Source organism: Gavialis gangeticus, unplaced genomic scaffold (genome assembly GCF_001723915.1).
Source record: "Gavialis gangeticus isolate Ggan-Ray unplaced genomic scaffold, GavGan_comp1, whole genome shotgun sequence".
Lineage (NCBI taxonomy): Eukaryota > Metazoa > Chordata > Crocodylia > Gavialidae > Gavialis > Gavialis gangeticus.
In genome coordinates, this window is record NW_017729019.1 from 850,150 (window position 1) to 860,179 (window position 10,030).

The 10,030-nt window shown below is 52.1% G+C and overlaps 2 protein-coding genes across 2 annotated transcripts in view; one reads left to right on the top strand and one right to left on the bottom strand.

Annotated features, from left to right (window-relative positions):
- FGD2 (FYVE, RhoGEF and PH domain containing 2) overlaps positions 1 to 9,286 on the bottom strand; it is a 26,895-nt gene extending 17,609 nt beyond the window's left edge. Inside the window, exons 1-7 of the mRNA XM_019513790.1 lie at positions 9,132 to 9,286; positions 5,814 to 6,162; positions 4,213 to 4,293; positions 3,199 to 3,347; positions 1,998 to 2,154; positions 1,701 to 1,839; positions 628 to 686 (exon numbers count right to left, since the gene is read on the bottom strand). Of these exons, the coding sequence (XP_019369335.1) occupies positions 628 to 686; positions 1,701 to 1,839; positions 1,998 to 2,154; positions 3,199 to 3,347; positions 4,213 to 4,293; positions 5,814 to 6,162; positions 9,132 to 9,187 (990 nt within the window). The 5' untranslated portion in view covers positions 9,188 to 9,286. The remainder of the gene's footprint in view (positions 1 to 627; positions 687 to 1,700; positions 1,840 to 1,997; positions 2,155 to 3,198; positions 3,348 to 4,212; positions 4,294 to 5,813; positions 6,163 to 9,131) is intronic.
- A 209-nt stretch (positions 9,287 to 9,495) lies between these two features.
- Positions 9,496 to 10,030, top strand: part of MTCH1 (mitochondrial carrier 1) — a 22,585-nt gene continuing 22,050 nt past the window's right edge. Inside the window, exon 1 of the mRNA XM_019513789.1 lies at positions 9,496 to 9,694. Within this exon, the coding sequence (XP_019369334.1) occupies positions 9,539 to 9,694 (156 nt within the window). The 5' untranslated portion in view covers positions 9,496 to 9,538. The remainder of the gene's footprint in view (positions 9,695 to 10,030) is intronic.

The window sequence follows — 10,030 nt, forward strand, 5'->3', positions numbered from 1 at the left end:
GTGTTAAAAGCATTCTCAGTTCTTTGTAACAAAAGAATTGCCATAGTATTTTTCTGTAGTCAAAAAATAAGTGAAAACTAAGAGCTGGCATTTTCTGAGAGGTCCCTTGAGTCTAAGAAGGTTACCTCCAGTCTAAATAGGTTAAGAACCTCTAGAACTAGACTGGGATTCTCTTTCACTTCAAAACAGGGGACTCCAGCCCACTCCAGACCAGACAAAACAGGATTTCCCCCTCCCCTTCTGGAAGAGGGCCATTTGTTCTAGAGAAGGAACAAAAAATTTTCATGCACCGGCACATCTGTCTTAGATCCCAGATCAAGACGGTGTCTCTTTTGCTGTGGACAGGGGCAGCGTTCCCTCCAAGCTGTGTGGCTGCACAGGCGCACCTGGCAGCACAGCATGAACGGGCCTGTGCAGCTCTGCACGCCGCACAGCTTAGAGAGAACGCTGGACAGGGGTCCTCAGGCACCAAGTTCCACTTATTGGCTTATGATGTACCAGGGCTGGGCTGGGACTGCTCTTTCCTAACCTGTTCCCTCCCCAGACCCTGCAGGCCTGCTCCAGGCTGTGAGAATCAGGTGCACCTGCAACAGAAACTAGAAGCAATAAGGCAGATCTGGCACTCACCATTTCCGCAATGGCTGCATTTGAGTGTTTGGCTGCAGAGAAAATCATTTCCAGGGCTTCTGCAAGGGGAAGAGAAAGGGAACCGAAGACTGAGCTTCTTCCCAGACTCCGCTCAGGAAGGTACCTTTCATGTGACCTTCCCAAGATTTTAAGAACAGTGTAATGGAGGGGCTGGTAGCATGTCTGAGTTACCACTTCTGTCTACTGGATAGAGCCAGGACCGTTCAACTGGGCATCATAAACCCAGTTCTGCTAACAGAAAGTCTCATTCAGCTCACATGATAGAGGCCAATGCTTCTGGAGCAAGGAGGGCTCAGGTCTAGTGCAGCTCTGGTTGAGGGATGGAGTGGATGTGGTGTGCAGGGCAGCAAGGCTGCCGGTGGAGGAATATTCCTGATTCTAGTCCCAGTGGAAATCCGTGAGGTTAACTTGTACACATACCCTTCCTCCCCCTGCTGAGGACCCCTCTCACTGGATCTCTCACATAGGAATACTAAGCGCTCAGCACCATCTAGCCATGAGCCCAAGGAGTCTTAAACCCTTGAATACCCACCATAAAGCATATCAGAGCAGAGCCCTCCACTCCATGCAGCTGAAGAGAACTGCACCAACCTGGTAATAGCACTTTGAGCAGCCAAATGTTTGTCCTAGTCACTAGATCCTGGTTACAAGGGTCCAGTAAAGCAGGTCTCACCTATTTTGTGATTCTCCATTTCCTTGCTACAGTGATCAAGGCAAATGACAAGCCTTTTCGAGTCAGTCAGAGGACTGGACTCAGACTTGCATCTAACGAGCCCCTGGTCAGAGTCACTCCAGTTTCCAGAAAAATTCCCTGCAGTTTTCCTGCAGTGTTGCGCCCTACACCTGAGGATCTCCCAGTGCATGGTGAAAGCAAATAAATATTCCTATCCCTATTTCATCTGCTTGAGTGACTTGACCAAGGTCACATAGCAAGGCACTGGCAGAGTTGGTAAGAAAATGATGCCTCTCTACCCCTTACTGTAAAACAATGCCACTTCCCTCAGACACACCCCATTTCCTCCCTCCCAGACAGAAAACACAGGAGCTCTTACTCTCTGCATCAGCCCTATCTGGTGACTCAGGAGGCAACTTTCGGACATAATCCTTTAGCAAGAGCTCATAGCGTGGGATCCTCTGCACTGGCTCCAGCATGTGGTGCTGCAGGGTTAGGCTAGCACACACTTCCTGTTTCTGGAGAGGGACATCAAAGAAACAGAAAGAGAAAGGGGATGGTGGGGAAGTGCAGGTTACTCCAGACACTCTGCTGTCCTCAGGTCTAGGTCTGGGAGCAGCCAGCTGAGCATGGAGGTCAGCTTCCCAGACCAGGACTACATGACCCGGAGCATCACCTGAATGTCTGCAATTAGCTCCTGGAACGGCGGGGACTTCTCTGACCATGTAGTGATCAGCTCCACCGCCTTGTTGAAGTTCTTGACGTACTCGCCGTACATCTTGAGGAAAGGCGCTAGCTTCTGGATGACATCCCCAATGCGGGGGTTGGAGCTCCTGCAGGTGGGAAGTGGGAGATTAGGATCATACCACATCCTCCCAGGACCAGCTGAGCAGGGCATGAAGGCAGCCCAGGGACACGGAATGGATTCATCAATTCATCCCTTAGGGGCAGCCTTTGGTACAAGGTCAAAGCAAAGCTCAGACACACACCTCTGGAGCGATAGCAACAGATCTGCTTTGCTACTACCCTGCTGTCTGGGATGCGGCTGTGGGAAGTAGCACATGACATTCCTGGAGCACTGGCCTAGGCTCGTAGTGCCCGAGTGTGGTCATGGTTTCAGAGTTACTTGGTAGCATCTGGGAAAGGAGTTGGTAGCAACTGTTTAGTTTCTGGGGAAAAGTGCCCATGTCACCAAAACCCTACCAGTGCTGGCACTGGACAGGATAACGGAACAGCATTCAGGAAATGCCCTGGGTCTTATATGGGTTCACTGTGCGGCCTGAGGTAAGTTACTTTCTGGTCCTCTCTCTCTGTGCCTCAGTTTCCCAAGCCTCTTTTATATAGTCTCAGTCAAGCTGCTAAGAGTAAATGGGCCTTAGAGACTAAACTGCCCTCTCATTACTAGTACATCTTAATAGGGCACAGACAAGGAGGGCTGAGCTCATATGGGGAGGGGTGTGTGTGCGTGTGCGCATGTAGAGCAAACATGGCCACTCTCCATACTGTATGCTGTCTGTGGGACTTTGCTCCCCCACCACTGCCAACACAACACTTTACACTGCATTAAAAACTTGAAAATTATTGCTGAGTAACTGCATGGAGGATGAAATGTTAACTTGGTCGCCCATGTTCATGAGGAAGGTTCCAGTTCCCTTACAGTGCACAGCACTCTGACACTTGAAGTCTTGCTTAAGTGAGAGAAGGGCATGTTTAGCATACGCTTAAGGCAATTCAGATTTGTGCTCAAACGGTCTTGCCAGAGTACACAGACTTGCAGAGCTCTGTGGGCTCACCTGTCAGACCCCATTGTAAGACTAATTTTGAAAGTGTTTTATTCTAGGAAAAGAACCCAGGAGCCCTGGCTCTTCAAAACTCACCACTCTGCCATGCGTTTCTGCAGCTCTGGCAGAAAGAACAGGGCATGGAATTGGTAAATGGAGGAGATGTTGGAGAAGATCATTTTTACCACGTCCTCTGGGACTGACTTCCCACTTCTGGCCTCCTTCATCAGCTCTGTAAAAAACACCTGGGAAGAAACATTGCCAAAATGTCAGTGCTAGAAAGGGCTGATGCATGTCCCTGATGCTCCTTATAGCCTGGATTCCTGAGGTGAAGAGGCTTTGCCTTGCAGAGGAATGGGACCCAAAAGATTCCCTTAAAGAGAAGCAGGGAATAAGGCCTGACAAAACAGCACTACGGCAAAGGCCAACAGCACCAAGGCTACTCACAGAAAGTCCTAGGTCCATCATGAATGGGAAGGGAGGAACAAGCTGAAGGGACTGGGGTGACAAGGATGAAGGGATATTTTAGGGAGTAATAAGATTTTCTGAAATGGAGACAGAAGCATTTCCTGGAGGGTGATGCTCCCAAAGAGATGTAGAGCTATGGGAGATACAGCACAGGGCAGGAAGATGGCTGAAGAGAAGGCAGGGACAGAGAGGCCACCCTGAAGGGGGATGGGGCTGTATGGAATGGGTACTCACATGGTCCCTTAAGAGACCAAATGAATTTGTCCAGGAGCAGAGTTAGCATGGTCAGTGAGTGATAGCGAGAAATGCCCGTCTGTCAACCAGCACTCATCAGGTCACTGGTATGGGGGGCTCAGGGTGGGGTAGAACATGGCCTGGTTGCACTACTTGAGTAGAAAGGACAAGCTGAGCTAAAACCAAAATGAATATGATGGGGCGCTTAAGACTTTCCGTGAAACCGATGATGGTGAATTGGGGTACTTTTCCATGAAGGGGCGTCCCTGGGTGAACTGTGGGCCAGGTCTTAGCTGTTCTACGTGTAACTGTAAGTTTCCATATCTCTTTGGGCCTAAATGTTAGGTCAAGTGACAGCTAGATCATAGGCTTATTGCTCTCCAGCCCCATCCTAGTCTCTCCGCTGACCTGGTCGAGGAGATGAAGGCGACTGACGTAGGCTTGTTCTGTTTCCAGCAGCTCCAACGCAATTTTCTTTTCTTCTGGGTCCTGTAGGTATAGCAAAGGGAGAAGTGGGTTTGGCCAGGCAGGTAGGAACCCTGGTCATGTGCTCTCTGCACCAAAGCCAGCCTGCTGCAAGCCACTGGAGTAGTCTGAATTCGTTTCAGTAACTCTGAGACAATTATGGTCCATCCGTTGGCATCCAATAACCCATATAACTGGCCTGAAACCAAGGCAGTCCTACTCACCAACACTGCAGACAGGCAGGGATGCGAGGGCTTGGTGTGGTGTGACTGACTAATCTAAAATGGCCAAGCTTTCTGTAAACAATGGGTTTAGATCCCAGCTGGGCTGAGGCAGCCTTCCCGAGGAGACAGCCAGGCATTTTATCTTCAAGGGAATGGGGGTCCTTTGGACAAGGCTTTAAAAAAGCAGCATCCTATTCACGAAGGCTAAAGATCTTTTAAAAAGCACAAGGGTCCTTGACCGCAGGTCTCCCCCATGTCTGTGTATGCTCAGGGTAGCTGCCTTTCAGCAGTGCTACGTAACCTGTGGGACACCTGGAAAAGCAAGGGGCCACAGGAACAAGTGCTATTCTGTGTCCAAGCCCCTGCCAATGGACTCTCATTCTACTTCCTGCACCTCCCAGGAGATAATACATCACCTGACTTTTTTTCCACAGCGGTTTTCAGGCCATTACTGCAGGCTTTATGCTGCCTTCATGATTATCAGCTAAGTGGAATGTGGAGAGAAGGTTCTTATAGTAAATGCATGAAGCAAAACCACATCACTCTCAGTGGATCCTCAGTTCCTTTCTCATCAAACAGCAATGAAGAAGCTGTCACAGGGCTCACCAAGGAAGGATGGGAAGGAGGCCTGGGGGTCAGGAGATCTGGGTTCTCTTTGAGTCTTATTGTGTGGCTCCCTTCCCCTCTTTGGGCCTCAGTTCCCCATTGTAAAATAGAGGTAGTGATACTACTACCTCTAGTGGGGAGATGAGGATTAACTCACTGCGGTCTGTACAGCACATCGGCAGTTCTTGACTGTAAAGTGCAACAGAAATGCAGCACCAGCCCCTCCATTACTGTACAGTGGCGCAGCACCACAGAAGCCAATGCAACCATCCTGGGTTACTCACCCTGAGCTTCTGGCCTGCAGAATGCTGTTATACTAGGAGAACTGACATCCCAGTTAATTAGAAGTTGCTCCTTTATAGAGCCTTATACCTGAAGGCCTCCAGACAAAGCCCTGGCTCAGCCTGTGGCATCTGGGTCCTTGAAGCATACCAGGGCAGCGGCATGCACTGTTCACTTTTAGGGTGAGATTTCAAGAGCACTGACACCCAGAAGCTCCTGCCAGGGTCAGGAGGAACTGTGGATTTTTCAGCAATGTCTGGCCACTTCTCCAGTTGCCTCTGTAAGGATCAGGCCCTGGGTTCTGAAAAGATCAGCCTTGCTAAACACGAAACTAGGACTGAGAGAAGGCAGGCCCACGGTTACACAGAGACTTGGGGCAGAAGCCGTGTCTCTAACCAAAGACCCTGAGCTGAACCTCAAACATTAAATAACCTGGTTATTGTCGCCTTCAGAGCCCAACTCGCTGCCTGGCTGGGAATCCACACTCTGCTGTCTCCTCCAGCCGTCCCTCATAATCTTGTTCCGGAAGGACCTCAGGCACTTCATGCTGAGCCCTTTCTGAGCCTGAGGCAGCTGTGGAATCACTGTCATGTCCTGAGGTGGCTGGGGAGCCCCTGCGGGGAGCTGATGTCCCTCTGGCTGGTGTTCCTGCTCTGCTCCACACTCTCCCGTCTTGGTTGAAGCTCTCCCCTCCACCATGGGTGGCAATGGCGGAGGTGCTCTGTGTTTGGTCTGGGGATGGATCTGATCCTTGCCAGGAGTTCTGTGGGGTTCTGGTGACCTAGGAGCACGAAATCAGCAAAGCAGTTTCATTACCTTGGCCATTCTCTCAGTGCCAGCACACAGTCTTGCAGGTGTATTCCCCAGCAACCAGCTCCATCCACTTCCACCTACCTATGGCACCCCACAAACCCATCAGCTGCCTGCCTGTGCCCCCTCCAACCTCCCTCAGAAACCCTGCCGGCAAAGCTCTGAGACCGGTAGAGAGCTCAGCTACCAGGGTCAGGGGCCACGATGAAAGATCCAAGGGGGCAGAGCGCTGATACAAGACACCCACAATAGCTACTATCCCTGGGGACCTAGTGATGGCTAGTGCATGTCAAATAAGAAGGCAGAAAAGGTGTTGTTGATTCATCACATGCCCTGAGCAGTCCCTGCTAATACCTAGGGCATCCTGGCTCCATCTTAAAGCTCCTCTCCCCAGCAGGATTCAAAACATGCTATGTAAACACGTCTCTGCAGGGTAGTTCACCCCTTCCCGTGGGATCCTGGTCCATACTAGTGCAGGGGAAAGGCCTCCACACACCTAGGCTCTCCATCTTCTGAACACACAAGCATATCCATGCTCCACACATACTTCTGGCCATATGCAATGCTTCTTCCTGCAGACCCCGCACATCTCTTCCTGCAGCTTTCCATAGTTATTAAGCCTTTTATGAAGCACCCCCTCACTGCAGCACACAGCCATACCTGTACACATCTCGGACAAGCACGTCCTTCCCTTCACACCTCCTCCCCAGGCTGGCAGCAGGGCCATCTTTTATAGAATCACAGAGAATTAAAGCCGTCAAGGACCTGGACAGAGCACCTAGTCTAACACCCTCCTCTAGGTGCAATTGCCTGTAGCTAAAGCACTGCATGCAAGTGTTTGTCTCTAGGCATCTGCTCCAGGACTTAACTTCCCTCAGAAAGTTCTTCCCAAAATCTAACCTAAATCTCCCTCATCACAATGTCCGCCCACCACTTTTAGTTCTGTCCTCTGCGGGCAGAGAACAACTGGTCATTGTCTTCCTCATAACAACCCTACGTTTAAAGACTGTTACCGAATCCTCCCTCTGGCTTCTCTTCTCTGGACTAAAAAAATTGCAGCTCTTCCAACCTTTCCTCATCTGTCTTGTTTTCTAGACCTTTAGTTGTTTTGCCGCTCTCTTCTGTACTCACGCAAATTTGTCCACATATTTCCTTGCTCCAGCTGGACACGGACCTCCATATGAAACTTCAGCAGAGTTGACAAGACAGAATGAATCACTGCGGGTGACTTACAGAGAACACTTCTGTTACTGTTTCCCAGCTGGCTATTAGCTTTTTTGCAACAATAACACTGGTGACTTTTATTCAGCCTGTGATCCAATATAACCCCCTTAAATACTTCCTGCAGTACTGCAGCCCAGCCAGTCGTTCCCTGTGTATTTGTGCATTAGACGCTTTCTTCCTAAGCACAGTGCTTTACACTGATCTTTGCTGAACTTCACGGCTGCATGTCAGGGTGCACACACCCACTGCCACACTGGCAGAAACCCCATGCCTACTTTTGGACATGCAAATACCCCTTGACTTCCCCTTTCTCTCAGACACTCATGCTAGTATGTATCCTTAGGCACAAACCAAGACAGGCATACGCTCTTGCCCATACACACATCCTTGTGCGCAAACCCCTGGCGTGCACAAACTCACGTGCAAGTCCCACGTGCACATCTTTTCACATGTATGTACCCAATGTCCTTGCATCAAGAAACAAAAAGACTTGCCTTTCACTCTAAGGTAGCTGGTTCCTTTGCACTGTTACACCCTGGAGCCTGCGCGCACCAAGTGCCGAGCTCAGGAGTGCAACTTCTCCATTTATGTTTGCACTATGACATGAACCATTCTGCCTACAGTCCCCTCTTTGTTCCCAAGTCAGACTTGGTATCTGTTTCTAGCTTCCCCATCTTCCAAAGAAACCACAGATGTCACTTTTATTTCCTTTAACAGAGTCTCACAAGCTCAAGATAAACAAAAAATTGCTGCAGCAGCAAGTTGGATGAAAAGATCAAGTCAGCTACAACCAGACAGTAGTTTTTATCTACGAACTAGCACAGTGGCTCTGTTCCCCCGGGGTAATGTTTGTCACAAAGACCAAGACAATGCATGGGAGGGATGGGAACAAAGCATTTTCTGTTGAAGGGATCCAGTTCTGGAGCCAATTCCCAAAGGCAAAGCAGGCGAATCTGGAGCCTGGATGCCTTAAGGAAGTGCTGCAAAACCTTCCTCTTTGAAACAGATGCTGTTCCCTAAGAGCGATACTCTTGATACTGGCATGAATTTCCTCATACTCTCTGGACAATGTTTGGAAATGCAAAAGGAGCCACTAGTTTTAACGTCTTCTTGAAGCCTAGTAGGGACTTGGCTACTGCTATGAGTTGTATGTGGAGTGACCAGATCCTACAGTAATGAGGGACAGGATAAAGCTCAAAGACACAGAGAAAGATGCAGGCACTCACCAACCCCTCTTCTGAGGCTATTTATGAGCATCAACCCCTCTTTTGAGTCAAGGGTGTCACAAATACAGCTTGTGGGCTAAAACCAGTCCAGAGCTGTTACATCCAACTCGCTGGGCTATGGCCAGTTGTGGGCCGAGTTGGGGATGTCACCATTGGCAGCACAGCAGGGTGGGGAGTGAGAAAGAACAGGTGAATTGCCATCAACCGAGTCAGACCATAGGTCCATCTTGCCCGATCTCCCGTGTCACACAGCAGCCTACCCTGATCCCAGGAGCCCCCGGGGACCTCAGCTGGCGGCTCCTCTACGGAGCTGCCACCACAGGTGCGTCTCTGGTGCACTTCACGGGCTCCCCTGGCACCTGCCCCTTCTGCGTTACCCCTAGGCGTCAAGCCGGCCCGTGTCACGGGATTACCCAGGGGCTTCCCCGCTGCTCCTCTCCCCCTCACAGCCCCCGGCCTCTCAGGGCCAGGCTGCCCCGGGGCCCCTTACCTGGGCGCCTCGAAGGCAGCCACCAGCCTGGGCACGACCGTCCGCTGCCTGTCCATGCCGCGGCTCTGGCTGCCCTGCCTGAGGCCGCCCACGCTCCTCCCCCCGGGCAAAGGGGAAGTGCCTGCGGTGGGGCTGCGGCCGGGGCGGGGGCCGGCTCCGCACGTGCCCCGCGGACACGCGGCGGGAGATGCAGCACGTGCTGCAACGTTCCAGCAGCACCCGGCGCATGCGCCCTCCTGCCTACGGCATGGAATGGCTCGTCCTCCCCCCGGCAGAATGGTATCGCTCACTACCTCCCCCAAGACTCCCTTCCCCTGATGAGGCTAGAGGGAGGGCGACACGATGACGCAGACGCACCGCCCCTTTCCTGCGTCGCACCCGGAAGCGTCCGGGCTGTGGCTGTGGGGATGGTCGCCCCTTATTCCCCCGCCGCCACCCCCGGCCCGGAGGGGCGGCCGGAGCTGGTGGGCCCTGCGGAGGGCGCCGACGCGCTGTTCGTGGTGCTGGGCGCCGGCTTCACGGCGCTGAGCCACCCGCTGCTGTACGTCAAGCTGCTGGTGCAGGTACGGGGTGGGGATGGTGGCCGGGAGGGGGCGCACTGCAGAGGGCTGGGGTGCATCAGGAGCTGAGCCCGGCGGAGACCACTCAGTTGCCTCTTGGGGAGGGGCTCCCTGGGCCCTGAGGTTTGGCCCCTGTTGAGCTGGAGAAACCAGCTCTGGAGCACTGTCAAGCGCCACCTCGGTTGCCAGCCTGCTCTTCTCGTAGCCAGACAGTGTGACCGTCCCTCGGCCAGTCCGGGTTTATTGCGCGATTTGCCCGTGTGGCTCGTGATGTATGTAATGTACAGCGGGGATGGGGGGAGCTGCCCCTCAGTGGCATCTCCAATGCAGTCCGTAAGG